At 40.1% G+C, this 20051-nt stretch overlaps 1 protein-coding gene across 1 annotated transcript in view; it reads left to right on the top strand.

Annotated features, from left to right (window-relative positions):
* Positions 1–20051, top strand: part of ntrk2a (neurotrophic tyrosine kinase, receptor, type 2a) — a 78601-nt gene that overhangs the window by 39290 nt on the left and 19260 nt on the right. The window contains exon 14 of the mRNA XM_053421063.1: positions 11380–11568. Coding sequence (XP_053277038.1) covers positions 11380–11568 — 189 coding nt within the window. The remainder of the gene's footprint in view (positions 1–11379; positions 11569–20051) is intronic.

Genomic DNA, 20051 nt, shown 5'->3' with positions numbered 1-20051 from the left:
CAAAAGCCAATAAAAAAAAACAGCTCCTTGGCAGAATAAATGAGGTAGAGAGTTTTACATTTGCTGGAGGGTGGATCTTGTTATAGTCGGACGGAGCTGTTTCTCTCCATTTCCAGTCTTTGTGCTAAGCTAAGCTAAAGGGCTGCTAAATGAAATAATCTTCAATCGGGATTTGTTCCACTGGGAGCTACCGTTGCTCCTTATCTTTTTTATCTGAATCCTGAACATTCCAGGAAACTTATTCTAAAACTTCTGAAAAATCCTTGTTATAATTAAACATAAAACAACATGGTCCAATTCAGAAGCTTATGATTCTGTAAACCTTTCAAACCTCTATAATAAACAGGTGTGAAAAGGATCAATTTAGGGATGAACTGTCGTTGATTTGTTTTGCACACAGTTGTATATATTTTAATTTTGTTTGACCATTGTATATCACATAGTTTAGATTTTCTTGGAAAATATATTTTATCTATAGATGGTAAAAACTATGCTTACACTGGGACAGTATAATATAATAGGTTTTTAACAGGAATAAGTGAATGTTGTTCTGTGTTGTATGTTTATTTTATTTGTCATTTTTATTTTCTTTGTCGTTCTGGTATACAATATCGTTTTGTCATTCTATTTGAGGTTGACATTACTATAGCTTTTCTTTTCCATGTCTTCATCAGCAAAGGTATTTCCTCACCCAGCATTTTACAAATACATGAAAAATAAATAAGCTACATTTGCAGTGACTATAGGACCTCTTCCACAGTGTAATTGTGACATTAAAGCTGCGTTCAAGAAGCTACTCTGTATAATTGCTTAAAGGGCTCATTTGAAAAGGATACATCCTTCTTTAGGAAAAAGACTTGTTCTTTTCAATAAAAGAAATCATTCAGTGGTGTCCCTCATGTGTCTTTTTCATCTCAAAGTGCGAGAGCTTCGAAGTGTGCGTCTCTGTGTTCCTTCATTCAGCAGAGACACAAGGCTCAGTCAGAAACAATAAATGAAATGGAACTAATCTGTGGCCACTCTGGCTTTGAAATCAACGCCACCTCCGAATCCCTCTTTCTATTCCTCTTTCCTGTAAACCATCTTTTCTTTTGCCCGTCCCTTTGACTTGGTCCGTCTCTGTAGGCAGCAGTCTTATTTCACGTTATCAAGATCATTCAAGTGCACACTTCAAAGGACTTTTCCACACTTTCAGAGTGACACACTGTCCCAAATTACAAAACTAATATGTCATGCCAATATAGTCTGATGGGTTATGCTTGAGGCATTGATGGGTGGGTTAAGGGTATTCATATATAGTAGTAACCATATCATTTACAATATTGCACTGCAATAGTAATCTGTTAAATGTAAAAGTGTTTTCCACGGGTCATTAAAAAGTCTTAAAAAAGTCAAATTACAAACCAAGTATTAAATATGTTGAAGGTCTTAAGATCTTTTCACGCTACTTCTGCAATGCTTTAAATTTTATAAATAGATGTTTTGGGGGTTTGCATAGTTTGTGTGCTGTAGTTCTGTCTTTTATCAAACCGATCAGAATTTATCTCAATGCACTCGTACTGGCTCTGAGAAAGACTATAGATATTTTCCTTGTAGTTTCAAGGGTTTATTCTCTACTCATGGACTTCTCCTCAACTGCCAGTAATTCTGGTGCTTTTATATTCTTTCATATCTGTTGTACCTGACACAAATTTGAACTTTCATTCATTATGCTCTTAAAGTCTTAAATGTAACTTGAAACCTACAGAAACCCTGAAAAGTCATATCCTGGAATTTCTGTCCATTTTGAACAGATGTGATATTTTTGTGATGGCCGGATGTTAAAGACCTGGAAACTCAGCAACAACAAACCACAGTTCCTTTTTTTCTCACTTTTATTTATTGCTCTGTCACTTCCCTCCGAGCCACTTCATCTCGGCATCTCTGACCACCTCAGAGGGCTTTAAGTAGGAAGCGTTGGTCTTCTAGTGTTTGTCATATGAGAAGGTGAATGTGGGTTGAATATTATAAATAGAAGAGATTAGACTGAGGGAGTTACGCAGAAGGAGGAGGATGTGGGAAAAAAAAGATGATGACGAAGGAAAGCGGGGTGGTAGACACATACATGGAGATGAAGAGAAGAGGAAATGTCTATTTTTACCAGAGGATGGAACAGAGAGGGGAATGTGATAGGCCTCTGGATCAGGACAAAGAGGAGGAGGAGGAGGAGGAGGGTTTTGGGCTTGTAGAGGCAGATTCATATTGACATGTATCTAAAACTGCAGTGTGGAGGAAATTCTACCCATCTACTGTATCGGTCCCTCTGTCTGTCTGCCCTTTCTTTTGTTAGCCCATCTTCCACCATCCATGTTGGATGTCATCCTTTCAGTGTTTATATATTTTCTATATATAGATATTTTCCTTAAAATCGTTTTCTGTTTATTGGGGTTTTCTTATTTTTTCATGGCAGAAAGTTGTTGTTATCATAAGCTGCCATTTGTTTCTGGAATGAAATATAAATAATCTTTAGATATGTTGATGAAAGAAAAATCACATTTCAAGAAATAACATCTCTTGTTTGAGCTTCACTCATCGAAGGTTTCATAAACTCTTTACATTTGGAGGATGTCACCTTGGACTCACCGAGGTACTTTTCCATCTATTTTTGATGTTTAGAGAAATGAATGGACTTAATATAAAATAAACAATAATTGGCCCTTATAAAATGTGATAAATGAGGTTAAAGAAGCCATTAAAATTTGTCCTATTTGAATTCTGAAAAGAGAGAATTAAAAAAACCCTCTGGGAATTCAAAGTTAATGAAAACATGGCTGAGATCTTAAGTATGGTAAGTAAACAAATTGACTGAGAAAATGTGTTTAAGCTTTTAAAAAATCCATAAACTTATTAGCATTTTCCCTCTTCTCCTGCATATTTGGACAATTTATCCTCAGCCAGCCAACTTCCTCTCTGCTGTCTCTCTTCTGTCTGTCTCTCTCAACCTCATCCCTCCATGCCTCTTCCTCCTGGATCAATAGATTACTTCCTGTGCTCAGCAGGGTGACAGCAAAGTTTAGAGACCACTGGGTTTATGTTACCAGTCATTTGTGAGTGTCTGGTGGTGTGTGTGTGTGTGTTTGCACATATTGTGAAGGGCTTAAGGGGTCATGGAGGTCCCTGGGGTCAATAGAGGCAGACGTCCTGTCCTTGCTCTAGTAGTGCTCGACTACAACATCCAAAAGAGACAGGATTATAGGGTTTACAATTACTTGCATTTTTTCGTTTTGTAATTACTTTTCATCTATAGGCAAATATTCATGCTGGGGCTAAATGTTTTTTTCCCATGAAATTGCCATGAATACCAAGCTGCTGCACAATGTTTAATCAGCAACTCCAGACAAGATAATGGCAGTACATGCACCGAATGGACAAGTACAGACACCAGACCAAAGCCTAACACTTGTCCATTTATTCTTTTGTTTTTGAGTCCATCCTCATCAATCTTGCTCTCTTACATCATCGACTACCGCCAACTATTCCACTATTATATGCCGACAACTGTTCTCACTGTTGCTCTCTGAGCACAAGACGACTAAGTTGGTCCTACGGCCAGGCTCTGATGGCCTTAAATCCCATAATAGCCCACTCTACATCAATCGCCATGGGCAGCATGCAGCAGTAAATGGCTTCAGTTTGTCTGAGGTATACCCAGAGACCATGAGGGAGATCGATACCGTCACTCAAAGTCACTGCTTTAACTCATCTCCAGTGGAGGCTCCTGCCATAAAACTCCTACTCCACTCTTGGCCTCAAACCCCCGGGCTCTCACAGCAACACTGCTCCCACGGCAGCAACCCACAGAGCTAAAGAGCGGACCGTCCACATGGGCGTATTCAGAGCTGTGTATCACTGGGTTTGACTCACAAGCTTCTGTGTGTCTTATCTGTAGCTCCTGTGGCTTTAACACTGCTCATATTCTTTGCTTTCCTTAAGGATCCTCCGGGGAGGAGTTTCATTGCTTTTGGGTGTGTTGTTGTTTCAACAAGATGGGTTGTTCAACACCAACTGTTCACCAAGTTTCCATTGTTTCATCATCATTCAAAGGAGAGAGATTTCCCTACGTTATTTTCACATGATGGAGCAACACACCTGCTTAGTTTTAGCAGGCGTCTCATTTCTAGCAACAAACATAAACTTTGAATGAAGCAGACCCTGCTGACTGGAGGTCATTCTTTTAGCTGTGTCATTATTATTAGGTTCTACTCTGTTTCAAGGCAGCATTGCCCCGTCATCTGTTGACAGAAACAGCCATTGGTCACATACAGGGACACTTGCATCAGAACAAAGCTGATCAAGAACTTGATGCCCAGTGTTCAGCTTGTTTAAATGATGCTGTATCTGACCACTTGAGGTAAGTGGTCAAATAGTGATGAGTACGTGTTACATGCAATTACGAGAAAAACCTTTCATACAAGTTGGATCCTATTCAAGGCTGATGAAACATGAATGCAAATAAGTCGTCACTGGAACTAATTCGGGCAAAAAGAAAATCTTCATGTCCTGCGGCTGTATGATTTCAATTCATGAATTTACATAGAGGAAAATAGTAAGAGATTGGTGGTAAAATAAAGGAAGACGTGAATATACCGTTAAGTTTTGAGATTAGTGTAAAAACCCAGAGTGTTGTTTGGTACGTTACTGCTAACATTAGCACAAAGGGTCCATTGGCTGTGAGGGGCAAATATATGGACTGTAAAAAAATATTTGGAAGCGGAAACATTGGCTAACAATAAACATATTACCCATAATGTTTGTTTTAAATAACAGAGAGCCTCTCTGTTTATTATAATATTTGCTGTAGCTTTCTTTTCCAATAACGGCTGAGTACTGAAACTTACTGTTTTTTCTGCCAAATAGAGTGATTTAAATGATCTGGCTGACTCAATTTAATTTTGGTTGAAATTGTATTGCAGCTTACTCTGGTGCCAACAGAGTTGTTATGAACAAGACAAATGATGGAGACCCAAGCTGTAATAAACTAGAACGGTCCTTACAATCCATAAATCTTCCCGAGTAATACACATTGAGTTGACAGCACTGGCTTCTCACAAGCCCAATCAGTCAAGACATGGTGTCTTTCCGAAAACAATGACTTACAGTAATTGGCAGTGTTCATGTTCCTTCTCCTGGCAGTCTAAAGTAAAGTAGGCATGCGTTGTTCCTTCAGTAAATGTAAAGATCAACAAAGGACATGTCTGGATTCGCCCTTTTACCAAAACATGCTCCCCACTGATGCCCCCCACTGATGCTATGCACCCTGACTTAGAGCAACGCCAGAGGACTGTCATTGGTTTAAAGAAGTCAGATTTGTTCCCTCCCCTGAATCACCTTATAACCTGACTGTTTGATAGTGTTTGATAGATAGGAATTGGTTGAGTGCTAACTTGAGCTGTTGTCCAATGGCCACGATTGAGCTATCATATTGTTTTACTTAAAACATGATACATCAGTTGCTAATCAGACAGTATCTATGTTTTTGACTTTTAATGTATTACGACATTATTCCGTTGATGTGTTTGAGCTTCCCGCCCCGAGTGTGACATTAGAGGAAAATGGCCGCTTTGTGAATAAGGTGAAAAGCTGAAAGATGATTGGAGACCATTCTCCAGCACTGACACAGCGCTGTATCGATGGGTCTGGCTATGAGTGACAACTCCCCACCAGACTGTGAGGAGCATGAGACTCCATCAGTTTAAACATTAGATGCATTAACAGTGTCGGGTCATGAGTTGCGACCTGACCCCACTTACACCTTCACCTCTCCTGTCCATCTCTCTCTCCCTCCCATCACCTCTCAGCTTCATCCCCCTTTTACCAAGTCACTCCCTGTGGGCCCTCCTCTGCCTCCCTGCATGTCTCACACACACAAACACACACACACACACACACACACCCTTGGCTTAACGGTATTTATAACGATTTGACCCTGGGACCTCTCTGTGTTAATGATCTTCAGTCCCTCCCAACTGCTCCCAACACAAACACATACACACACAAACATACTGACAGACAATAACCTGCACTCTTGCGTGCGTCATTGAACTTTTCTCTCTCTTGGTTACGCTTAGATAAATTTGAAGACCAAGACTGAAGGTCAGAAAACTTGAACAGTCCGAGACTAATAGGTTAATGTCTTGATTGCACAAGTTCTCCAGTGAGTCACATCTGAAAACCATTTCCCATCTGAAACAGCTTAATAGGACTGTCAGCCGTGAGAAATGACAGCTTCCCATTTAATCGTATCCAGGCAGTTTTAATCTCAATTTAAGAGGGAAAAAATGCATTCATTCCTGAAACTAAAGACCACAGTGTATCGGACAAAAAAACAACATGCAAAGGTAACATTAAGAAAAGCTCATTGTCTCTGACTGTAATAGGTAAATGTATGTTTTAATGATATCTCTGGTTTTGATGTCAGGAACAAAATTAAGAATAAGACTAGTTTCTGGAAAGTGCGATAAGTTGATATTTAGTAGTGGGGTTCACACGGAGGAACAATTTGTAATATGTGAAAAATGAAGCACGGTTGTGAGTTACAGAAGTAAATTGCAAAGAGCATTCGGTCCAAAGCGAACCACTACAAACATAATATTCTAAATTCAAACCAGAACTTGTATAGTTTTCCTTTTTCATTCCCCCATCATCACTGTTTAGGGTCCACTTACTGAAACTACTACTGCAACAGAAAGAGGCTGCCAGATGACATCTCTCAGATACAAAGAAACACAAACACACACACACAAACGGACAGACAAACTCTCCCAGGTCCTCCCTCTCAATCGAGTCCTGTCAGCAGCACTGGAGCCCGAGAGGAGGCCGGGGACACAGGAAATGAACAATGTCAGTGTTATAATTCAGCAGAACCAACCCGCATGAGAGGGAATACATCTTCTCTGCTCTGTGCTTCTGGGAAATCAATCTCAATTCATACTACCATGTTCGCAGGCACATTCTTGCATCTTGAAGACGTCTAGAGAAGGACTGAGCTTTACAGGTGCGACTGTGTGTGAGTGTAATTCTGACATCTGCGCTTTAACCCTGCATCCATTCTCTGAAGCCTCTGGCCCACTGTGACTGTGAGAATGTCACCACAGCTTCTCTAGTCTCTGTGACCTTTCGAGGTTGTTTGCTGTTTAATTGCAAGGACACACACCATTAACAGTTATTTGGCAGACATCAAAGCTGCAATGAGTAACAGTAATGTCTGCCCACTTAAGTTTCGAAATCTAGACCACAACCTGAGCAAGTAAACACAATAACACGAACAATGGCTCTACTCAGTGGTGTTTCTGTAAGTCATGCCAGTGTGACAGTGATTCAGTATGCACGATACAAGGACCTTGAATCTGAAGAAGCTAAATTAAATTCAGCATCGTTAATTTTATTTATTACCCTGTACGCCAGTGTAGCGGGAAGTAAGGTATTGTTTTCGCCCCAGTATGTGTGTGTGTGTGTGTGTGTGTGTGTGTGTGCGTGTGCTCTTATTGAGAATATTCTTTAAGGCTATCTTCACATGATTAACTTTTGGAGCTGATCGATCTATCTCTGCAAATAATAGAGACAATCCAAAGCTTATATTGATCACTAAATGATTCCCTATCATAGGATAAGAGACCTAATGAAAAAGTAATAAAAAGTATGTGATGCATTGTCAAGTTAACTCTTCATCCTATATAGGACCACAGACCTATAGCTTATATATAAAATAATTTAACTGATAATACGGTAGGAATGATGTCATCATTACATCACTATACATGTAAATTCACAGTGTAGCGCCAGATCATAAGATACATTATCTCAAGTCACTTTGCATACAATAACGTTCCAGTCACAATCTACACCTTACTTGTTTCAACCAATCATGGATCATCATATGGTATAAATGGTATTTTATTACAAAATGGTTTATCATATAAAAATAGTTAGCATTGCGTAATCCCCTATTAGTACAGTGTGTGCACAGGGAATGCATCATCCCTCCGATGCTTTTCATTTATTTTAGCTCTTCCTCTACTGCAATATAAACGTCTACTATCTGTTACTCACACATCCAGTTGAAACAGAGGATCCCATCAGACTTGTTAAGAAGAAGTCAGTCAACTTTTTGATTGTTGGCGAACTCCATCTTCGAAAGCCTGTGGAGTTCTGATTCTCTGCAGGTGGAGAATCACAGGGGGACATTGAATTTAAAGTTTCAGCAACATCAAGAACAAGGGATTCAAAACTGCATCCGGTGAGACAACGAGGAAAAAAGCTTTTAAAGCCGGTGTTTAAAGAGAAATTACACTTTTTTTCTCTTTCCTCCAGTGTGTTATAAAAGGTCTTTGTGAGTGTAAAATTGGAAAGTTAAAAAGCCTAAAGACTGCAGTAAAGGGAGCTCCTCTCCCCCCACAGAAATGATTTCAAATTATGAACCTGAATATGAGCATAATACATCTCGTTTAAACCATTACTTTTACAAGTCAGTATTTGCAAACAAAGAGGCTGTTTTAGTAGGGGGGAAAAGAAAAGCTTTTCTTTTCTTTCTACTGTAGTTTAGCAGCAGTGGAGGGATAAAATCCAAAGAGGAAATAAGCTAAAAAAGACTGCAACACTACAAGATGCACAGTTGATTAGTCTGTAACTCATCCTGCTGAAACCTCATATTTTCTTTAGATTATACAGAACACAGACTTTATACCCTTCACTTAAAAGAAGGAACAAAAACAGCTAACTGCAAAATATTCTATATACTTATGAAATGTGGATATTGTTTTAGACACATTTAAAAATGTGAATTAATCCTTCAGGTTGGCTGTTAGTATCAGGCAGTAACATGATTATTGCTCTGTGTGTGTGTGTGTGTGTGTGTGTATTCATATTTGAAGGAGTGAGAAACCTGTATGCACTTGCAAATGTGTCTGCTGTAAAGTGATACAGTCTGAGTGTGAAAAAAGCTGTTATTGTTTGCGTTGGCACTGAACCTAAAGACACAGAGAATTAGCAGCGATGAAGTTTTCACTGTCACTGACAAACTTGTGAACGTGGAGTTGGCCTCATGGACCGTTTCACTGTCCTAATTAGAAAATAATAACACTTCTGTTGCCAAAACAAAACACTTTTCTGTAAAAAAAAAAAAAAAAGGGTTCGACTCAGTGTCTGACTCACACCATCCCACCTCTCTTCTGTTTGCACTGGGCTGCTTCATGTTGTTGCTGCTGCTGCTTTGCTCTCAGAACTGCTTCTTGTATGAACCAGGGATTTTCATATCTGGTGTTGGAATGACACAGGAAAGGTTTTTTCCAGAGACCCTTGTTTATATCAGAAGTAATTAACTATAGCAACAGAGAACACTGAATCTGGATCATGCTTTGTCTTTTATTGCAACAGTTTCCTAATCCTAGAAAAAGTTGCACTTCAAATGAATCACCTTTCGTTATGGATACAGGCAAATATGATAACACAAACAAGAAACCAAAAAACACAGTGCCAGAAAACAAAACCCCTAATCCTGTGTAAACCCGCTTCACAACTCGTTTCGCAACATAAGCAGTTACTGTTAAATTGGCAGTTTCCCTTTGGGACTTCTGCATTTGATGCTAACCGGAGCTAGCGGGCAACTAGCGGGCAACTAGCGCCAGGTTAATTTACGAGCTTCGGAAAGCTATTAGCAAAGGGAGATGGATTAGAAAGCTTTGTGACCTTTTTATTGTTTGTTCACCTGGGTTACACAAGATGTACATGTGTTAATTCCCATAGTTGTCCACAAGCTACACTGGCACTGCTCACTTCTTTGACTTCATCATCAAGTGCTACACAGTCTACAATGGTCAACGTTAAAATGTGCAGATTGTTCCAATGATGCAGCCCAAATCCAGAAAACAACAAGCGTCCTTCAGTTAAGCTAACGTTCTTACAAAACAAACATAATCCACAAACAGAAAAAACACTGGGATCGAAAGGATCGCAATAAAGGGACGAACTGAAAAGACATAGAAAACCCGAGGGAACAAAAAGAACTCAGGACGAATGGCTGTGTGAAACAATGACGAGCAGGTGAAAGGTGACGAAGACGAACTGACCAAGAGAAAGGGAAGCACAGAGACTTATATAGACAGGGGAGGCGGGGCTAATTGAGCACAGGTGGAACCCATGAGGATCTGGTGCAGACAATCACAGGGAGGCAGGAAACAGGACAGAGAGAGGAAGTTAAGTTAGAAACACACGAGGAGCTAAACTTCAAAATAAAACAGGAAATACAGAATTAAAAAATAAAGAGTGAACACAAACCTAAACACAAGGAAACACAAGTAAAAGTCCCCAAACATAAGAAGTCCATAATCAAAAGAGTCCAACAAAAAACTAAAACTATCCAAAGTCCAAAGCCTAGAGTCATAACAACTCACCTATCTCATGCGTTTGGAACCTGTACATTAATAGACCATTTTTGGACTCAGCACCATTGCACTATTTGTGTGTGTGTTTGCATGAGGTCACTGTCCAGCGATGGGACTTGTGTGGTCAGGCAAAAGTTGTTCTTCCCTCTATCTCCTACTCAATGAGAAGGTTTGACCTGACTTTACTAACCTGTGTCAATATCATCAGAAGGCGCCGTCATCATGTTTCATTTGAAAGCTTGGTTTCATGGAGCCGCACATCTGAAATAATGAATACATCCCTGTTATAAGGAATGCAAGGGAGTGCATTGTTTCAGGTACCTTTGAGATAACGACATATAATCCCAGAGGTCTAATTTGGGCAGTTGGAAATCTTATGAGCACTGAAAACTCTGTACAGCAAGATTCTCTCCTGTCTTTACGGCATTTCGAGAACACTATTACTTCATTTGACATTCAGAATTTTTCACAGCCTCCCTCGCTCATGTGCACATTTCCTCTGCTCCTGCTCAAACCTGTTTGTCTGCTCTCAGATTCACTGTTGTACAAAGATAGGACACGAACTCCACAGCTGTTTGTGATATTCCGAGGAGGGATTTTTACAACAACTCTATCTTACATCAGGAGAGTCGCCAGGTTAAAAGGTGAAATGCAGTCACAGAGTAATCCACCAGGAATGGGACTGTTCCACAAAACAAGCCGGTGTATCGGCTCGCCGCGAGAGATCCACTCTCCTTCTCTTTGAGCTCTGATGTGATCAATAACAACTGCTCACTTCCCCACTTTATGATCTCACCTCCTCAATCTGTGCTAATAACGATAAATTCATTCTCTCGTGTCCTTATATCATTAACATGACTGAAATGTTTTTTTTTTTCTATCTCACATGCACGACCTTTTTCTCAATCACTGTGCGGATTAACATTAACAAGCTGATCTCTCCACCTCTCTCGTCTCTCAGGAGCGTCATCAGTGATCAGCAATGACGATGACTCGGCCTCTCCTCTTCACCACGTCTCCAACGGCAGCAACACTCCCTCCTCCTCGGAGATGGGCCCCGACGCCGTCATCATCGGCATGACCAAGATCCCGGTGATCGAGAACCCTCAGTACTTCAGGAGCACAAACAGCCTGCTCAAAACCGACACATGTGAGTTATTAAACATCTATGAACAAATTGACTATGCTGAAAAAAACAAAAAAAATCCCATTTATCATCATTCATGAGCAAGTATTCGAATTTCCACGGGAGTTACCATGGCAACATATTTCCTTTGCTGTCATGGAAACGACCTTGGAGCTGCCGGTTTAAAGGGTGAACTAGAAAGTCCATTTATATGCAGGTGTGTGCGTGTATGTGTGTGTGTATGTGTGTGTGTGCTGAAGCATATGTTCAGCACATATCCATTCATAAATTTGAAACTTCCATGTGTGACTCATGCACAAATATTCCCTCAGCCACAGGAAGCAAAGCACCACAGGTAATCGTGATGTTTTTTCTGAGGGTGATAAGCTTTACTGTATCTTACCCACGTCATACACACACACACACAGACACACACACAAATCAAACAAAAGATGGCAGTCAAAGAAAGTGGGGAGGAGACAGAGACAAACAGAAAGAAGAGACACATGAAGAAAACAGAAGAGGACAAAGAGGGAGCAACAGTCAAATAGACAGAGAGCACACAGGGATATTGACCTTGTCCATCAACATGACATTATGATTATTGGCAAGTAATAAAAGCTTCCCCAGGCTTTGGCCTTGTGCTCTATTGTAAATTATGGAACTGCATGTATGTGTGTGAGTGTGTGTGTGTGTGTTGTGTGTGTGTGTTGTGTGTGTGTGTGCGCACAATCCGGCCCTTTTTGTTCTGGGAAAGGTTGAGGGTGTATAATAATGGGAGACTGGGAGTTGACCCTTTTCGGTCCTGCGATATAACGAAAAGATAAACAGGGATTTACGGCCTAAAGACAAGAAGGAACGCGCAGAGGATCAATGAAAGTCAATAATGCACTACTGTGTATGTGCCTTTATGCGTGGCTTTAATATATTACAGCCATTACAACTATTACTTTGCGTGCTTCTTTGACTCAGCAGCATAAATACTGAAAGTATCTGACGGATTATTTGGCTCTCAGACCTGTATAATAGCTTTTGATGGAGACATTTTTGGCAAAGTGACGCTAGGTTGCATGCCAGGAACTGAACTCTTGTTGTTGTTTTTTTAAAGTGACCCTAACCATCTTGTGGCCTGTAATATTGAATGCAGGAATCAGTAGTGGGCACACGCTTCTACTAAAAAAGATGGCACCGACCTCTTCCTGGCAGGAAAAAAAGCAGCAATTACTCTGCAGAGATGATGGAGCGGCATGTAATTACAGGAATAGTTGCAAAGCCTCAGTTGTACAGATTAAAACTGAAGTGAACACCACTTAAACAATAACATCATCAGAGGAATTTCTTGCATGCATTATTGAGAAATTAAGTTAAATGTATAAAATAGGTAACTGCTGTGTTTATGCTTCCTTAATCCCATGTCTGCACACACACAGGCTGTTACAGGACATGGTCGGCCCTTTGGAAATACCTGATTATTTCTATCAATCAGGCCTTATTTGTAATCGTCACACAAACAATGTAATCCCAAAACAATACCACCGCTCCACCCACTCCCCCAGCCATGCACGTAAAACAATATTGAGAGGAACAAAGGAAAGGCTGTGGTAGTTTTCCTGAATTTGAAATGAGGAAACCCTAACGGAAGGTGAACAGAGAGAGTTAATATTATAAAGATGTAATATAAATGACCATAGCAGATGTGGAATGACGACGTACAACCAATAATGCCACCCACAACCACAGAGAAGTCTCTAGTTTGAGTAACTTGGATGGTATAGTTTTTTTGAGTTTGCAGTTGCTGGTCTCTGATGACACATCACCGACAGATGCACTATTAGTATTTTCTAATTGTTTTGGGTGCCATGAAACGACTCCTGCTTCCGCTGAATGTTATGTTTTGTTTACTGGCAGCGGGTCCTGAAGCTTTGCTCTGGGAAATCCTTCTTTTTACTTTTGTGTTACGTTTCTGTGATCAAACCTTTCCCATAAATGATGCAGATGAGGCAGCCTTATATGGCGACTTTAGGGGCATTGATCAAATCTCACAAATATGCGTCTCCTCATGAACAGGTGGTATTCATCAGTCTGATAAGAGGGATTTATTACAATGGAGGTTAGTGAATCCAACTTGGAACACTCTTAGGAACAAGCCTTTTAAGGAAAAATAAGAGAATAAAAGAAGAATATGTCGATTTTCCTAATCAGGTTACACACTTCTGTCCAGAAAACTTAGTAACATAGGATTTCGATATTCTAACAAGGTTAATGGACTGCATTCGAAAAGCTTTTTGACTTAACAACTGCTTAAAGGCATTTCACGTTGCACTTTCCACCAACCCCACATTCATACAGTGCTTCTATATCCACCAATTGTCTACAATTCACAGTCACATACTGCCGGCTGAGACATCAGGGGTAATTTGGAGTTCAGTGTCTTGCCATAGAACAATTTTACATGCAGACTGGAGGAACTCGGAATCAAATGTCAAACCCTTGAGTTAGTGGACAACCCACTGCCATATAAATTTAATTTTCCAACATAAGGTTTACATTTCAAAATATGCTTATTTGCTTCCTTCCCAAGAGTTGGAAGTAGAGACTGACACAAAGTGGGGTCTTCGTGGTAAGTCTTCCAGTAATATTCACATGAGAGTGTTATAAATCCTAAATATTACTATAAAATGTCCAGAAACTGTCAATTCCTATTCCGTCAATGAGTCAAATTTGCACAAACTGAGCCCAATATTGTAGAATCACTTAAAATAAAATAATTGACCTCAGTCAGCCCTGAACTGAAGGAATGATATTTTCTTTCTATCTTTTTGTTATGTTACACCTTCCTCTTTGCCTTCATCAACAGTATCTCTCAATTCTTCCACCATCACATCTCAGCAGATCTTCTGGGGTTTGTATTTGGTGTATCTAGGGAATGAGGATTAAATTTGTTCTGGAAAATGTTATTCACAAGTCAACATGTGTGTACAGCATTTGAAAACACCCTTTCACTCGGACATGCAGACACCCACACATACACACACACACACTTAGCTTATGAAAATTGAGGTCATGACAAGCTACACCTCCTGATGGGAGGGTGCAGAGTGGTTGACTTAAAGGAGATGTGGGGAAAAATGGAAAAATTTAGTAAACATTATAAGCATTTCAATAGTTGAGGTCGCTGTCGGTTCTATTTTCAAAGCATCTGTCAAACATGATTGTTTCTTTGACCGATCACATTGTTGGGTTAAATTTCTAAGTTGTTGAAGCTGTTTTATGTAAGGATCCACATTAGTGGTAAGATTTGGGGCCGAGGTGAGGAGAGAAGGAGGAAAAAAAGGAGAGGCAGATGGCAAACAGGGAATAACTATGACCCGAGGCTTTAACTTCTATGGCTGTTTATAACATGTTGATTAAGAGGGATAGGTGTGAGAGGTGTCTCTGTAGGGAGACATTGAGGGACCGAAGGATGTAGGAAAGGACAGATGGAAATAGGCGAGAGAGGAGGTAGTTGATGGAAAATATTATTCCTCTTGATGCTAATGTTGTAGGCGCTGTCATAAACAAGTGATGGAAAAAGATGGAGAGAGCGACAGACTCGTGGAAAAATCATTCCTGGGTTTTAAATGGTTAGAGCATAAACAAACCCAAAGAAACGGACGCTGATGTCAGACCTATGAGGTGCACAAGACCTCGTACTTATAAGGATAAGGCCATATCTAAATCTAATTAGACCACCGAGAGATGTCCCTAAGGTAAAGAGTTCCTACAGAGAAGGCACAAGCCCATTCCATAACTGGAAACAAGCAGCAGTGGATATGGAAAAAGGATAAAACTGAAGAGCAGCTTGTTGATTATTACAGCACCATGTCATCAATACCTGAGATGTCATCAACAATGAGGGATCGACAACCAATACAAATATAGAGACATTTTTTAAGAACCTAAAAATAAATAATTGGACTATACATAACAGTATAAATCAATGTCTAATAATTAGAATGTACGGTATGATCAAGAACACAGTATTGGAATGAATCTGAGTGTGATATGGATAAGAAAGTAAATAATCCAGGGTAATCTCCAATGTGTTTGATAAACTACTGTATATGAAAAGAAGAAATAGGTTTGTGGATATAAAGGAAAGTGGGAGTATGGAACTAAGTATCAGAAAGGCTTTAGTGAATACAGACAAGTGGTTGTACTAACAAAAAGGAAGTTCATGTCCTTCTATGACCAATGTTACCAGACGTAAACAGATCAAGTCCAAAAACTTTCCAGGATTAGCCAAATTTGGGTGACATTGCCTAATCTTGCCATACCCAGCCCAGCCAGAATCCAGAGAGGTCCTATAAAAATCAGGGTACATTGTGCCAAACTGCACAAATCAACGACAAAGAAGAGGGACCAGAGCAGGGTCCTCTGGGCTCATCCACAGACCTCCTGTGGCAGCAGCGACTGACAAACAACAAAGAACCAGCAGGGCTCTGGCTTAGCATCCGGAGAGACCGTCTGCAGGAGCTGGCCAACTCCAACAGACGTCTGTGACCCAGACCTTTGAAAGGTTCCAGAAATGCCTGTTCCGGAGAGAGGGAGATGTCCCTCTGAGAATTGGCCTGGTGAAGGATATTGACGCAACTAAGAGCCCTCACAGGCCGCAGACATGCGCCCCTCTAGTCCCAAAGATGTGCTGGTAATACCTCGGTACAACCAGTGGGCAAGCCTAGCTAGAAGTGCAAGGGAACCTGAAACAGAATCAACGATCCTAAAATAAAGATTTAATTAAGAACCACCAGGAAGAGACACCATAGTGTAGCTGTCAAGTGGTGACAAGACACAAGACTGTGTGCTACTCCAGCTTGAGTCGACCTGGCCTGGTTGGAATGGTGACTAAGGATCCTCCTGTTAGACTGACGCTCATCATCAGCAGTTCAAGGAGCAAATACAATGGGATCGCCAAGGTTGAACCGTCTGCTCTGGTCATCGTAGGTGGTCAACGAGAAAGAGATCCAGCAACTAAAACATCTGTTTTCACAAGGATGCTGTTGTTACCCACTGTGCCTCAGTTAGTATTCTTACAAATAGACAGATGAAGGTTCTGCTTATAGGGTAGTTGGCCAGACGTTGGAAAGAAGACAGCTTCTGGACAAGTCTCCTCTTCTTTTTTACAGAATTTGAATCCTGTTTAGGACGAAGTCAGTAAGGACTTAGTAAGACAAACTAATCTTTATCAGTTTAATGTGAGGGCTGGGTAGGACTCCTGTACCAGAGAGCCTGGGTAACAAGAGGATGTTGATTAAAAAGTGATAGGTTTAGCAGCAGAGGGGAATGGCAAAAGGGAGAAATGAATGATGGAACAGAGGGATACTAAATATGGAAAGTGAGAGTCAGATAATGAGCCTGGATGGAGGGATGCTATATGAGGGAAAATGAGGGAATACGATAAGCATGGAAAACGGGTGCTAATTAGTAAAAACATCAGAGAATAAGAGTGCAAAGTTTGGTAAATGGGGGAATAATATTTCTGTAGATCTTAATCAAGGATACTGATTGAGGGGAAGAGGGGGATGTGTAGCACTGCACACAGAGATACAGTTTAATAATGAAAGCAGGATGGAAGGAGGAATGTAACATTGACAAAGGCAGACAGCTGGAAGCCGGATTCATGAAAAATACCCAATTTTGAATGATGTTGATAACCATATGCAACGATTTAAAATTCCTGCTTATATAAATACAACATTTGTGGCAATAACACATAAATATAAGATTAAAAAGTGAATTTTAAAAGCAGCATATGACGTGATGTAAGCCAACACCGAATCTTCCTGCCAGAGGAGTAAAGATAAAGCAATAGAGGGATCATTGGTCTGCACACATCAATTTATTTGCTGTTTGGGGGATGTTAATTAGGGAGAAGTGGTGCGAGGCGTTTTTTATGGGTGAGTGCTTATAACAGAACCGCAGTAAGAAATAGTGTGGTGAGGTAATTAGCTGGTTAAATGGTGGGTTGTTGTCTTGTGGGGATGTGGGTTTATTGTGTGCTGCTTCTGCTCGGGGAGTTATGTTTGTTCCGTCTCCTGCCTCCGTTGTTTCTCTAGTGACGACTTCATGTCACGAGCAACAGCTGATAAATGTAAATACAGACATTTCACTCCATTTGCCCAAAGAAACAATGTCATGAAAGGCTTTTTGGGTGATTGGATTGCAGTTGGATGACAGTCCAGTTTTTGAAATCCACCCTCATTGAGGACAATTAGAGATGCACTCTGACCACATTGAACATAAGGGAAAATGCTGTTGTGTTGTCATTTCACATTCAACAAATGTAAATATGTAATTGGTCTTAACTGTTCGAAACTATAGACCTTACATAAGCATGGAAAAGTAGTCTGCTCCTCAAAAGTGAAACATATGCCTCCTCCAGTCAATAGCTGAGACACATCGATCAGGCTAAAAAGTAAAAGTTTATTTCTCATAATTACCAAGTTTTCATGTTTTTGATACGTTTGAGTTGAATTAGTTGTTTCATGAGATTAGGGTGAAGCATCATGATTGCCAGCTGAGACTGGCTCACGATTGGTCTGACTGGCTCCAGATGCACAAGACGCCAGCGTTCATATCTGGGCTATTTCATTGTCCACCTCGTCTATGTTCCAAACCAGTGAGGTAGCAGCAGCTTGTTAGGAAGGAGCCTTTAGCCAGTAAAAACATGAAGCCAGTACTCAATACCTTGGACGTTATTCAAGACACTTCTGGATGGAGTGAGGAATATTCTAACTGTCTGCTTTCAAATAATTCCAAAGACTTCTCCTCAACTTTGATCACTGGGCCTTTGTTTGCTGAACTCAACCACACAACACAAGGATGAGAACTGTGATGTTTCATATCAAAGCCTTTTTTTGAGCTCAACATCCACCACAAGAAGTCAAACAAAAACAAAGCATTTCACAAACCGTATTAGAAAAACAGAAAGCTAATATGTTGGCATGGCACGGCTGACGCACTGTCTAGTGTTCAAGTCCACAGAGCTGAGGCGCACATGTTGACGCACACATTCTGCATGGTGGGTGTTTCCCTCCTGCACAATCCTACTCTGAGAATGAGATGCTTTAGAAAATCGGATGTAGACCAGTGACGTAGCATTTCTCTCTCTCTTTCTCTCTCTCTCTCTCTCTCTCTCTCTCTCTCTCTCTCTCTCTCTCTCGTTTTGCTCTGTCTGTACATTATTAGGTTTTGGTGGCCCTCAGTAGCTAACAGTGTAGATCGATGTAGCTTCTGAGAGTCTAGCTGGGCTTTAATGTGATATTCTGAGTGGACAGCTTTTCTTCAAATGCACCTCTTAATCACATCAGAGATAAATCTCCGATCTTGTTGTCTTCCCTCTCGCTATGTGTTTGTCTGTGTGTGTGTGTGTGCGTGTTCAAGAAGTACCCAAGTGCATGTGGGATATTATGAGTTTCCTTGCAAGCAGACAGCTGTACATGTGGCTCACATTCAGAAAGACATGCAGCCTCGAGCTCGGTTATAGAGAGGACGCCACGCTGTTAATCACTCTACAATAAAAAAGCTTAAATCATCACCATGGTGAGATGCCAAATTTTCTCAAAAAATCAACTGGCATGGAGTTGCGAGTTACTTAGCAACAGAGAGCAGGTTTGTCGACTTTGATCCAGCTGTGGGTGAGCAGAAGGCAGAAGGAGATTAAAACATGAAACAGACAGAGGAACACGTTTGTAATATAAAAATTACAGTACAATCTGGATGAAATTAGTATATAAATGATGAACAATATGCCACAGAAAAAAATATCCTAATCTTCCCACTGCCAATTTAACCAACAATGAAAGTAATTTGACAAAATATGAAATTATATAATGGATCGATAACATTGTGTACAGATGGAATACAGGAGTAACAATTTAGAGAAAAGGACAAATAAATGTGTAATTGTTGGGCACCAGGGTATCGCACTGGGTGGGGAATACACTGAAGCTTGGGACCAATAGTGTTTTACAGAAAATACAATATATATCAATCCAATTAAACTTCAGTGGTTTATCAATATGTCCTCTACCTAGCTGTTTAATTGGAATAAGGACAGACATGCAAGTTCAGCCCTTCAGCAGTCAATAATAAAAGCTATAGAAGGCATATATTGAACATACAGTATTCCTTCATGTTTAGTGAGGAACGAGAAGTAATAATATTATCTTAACAAGGTTCTTAACATTTGCTTTAGTTAAAACACTAATAATTGTGTTGTATTTTTTTTGGATTGGTTAAAATCTGATTCTATTTACTTACCATATCCATAAATGACCATATTTACTAATTCAATGGCTTGAATTTAAAATGATGTGTGATAAAAGTTGAATAACTAGATTCTGACAGTATGCCACAACATCAGGCATTTTGCAGATATGACATTGTGACCTCAGTTGATTAAAAAAAAAAAAATTCAGACCCAAACTGGTCAAAAAAAGAAAAGAAAAGGAAATTCACTTTTTCCT

Source organism: Pleuronectes platessa, chromosome 4, assembly GCF_947347685.1.
Source record: "Pleuronectes platessa chromosome 4, fPlePla1.1, whole genome shotgun sequence".
In the NCBI taxonomy this organism is placed as follows: Eukaryota; Metazoa; Chordata; class Actinopteri; order Pleuronectiformes; family Pleuronectidae; genus Pleuronectes; species Pleuronectes platessa.
The sequence above is the reverse complement of the archived record's forward strand: the minus strand, read 5'-3'. Positions and strand labels throughout refer to the sequence as shown.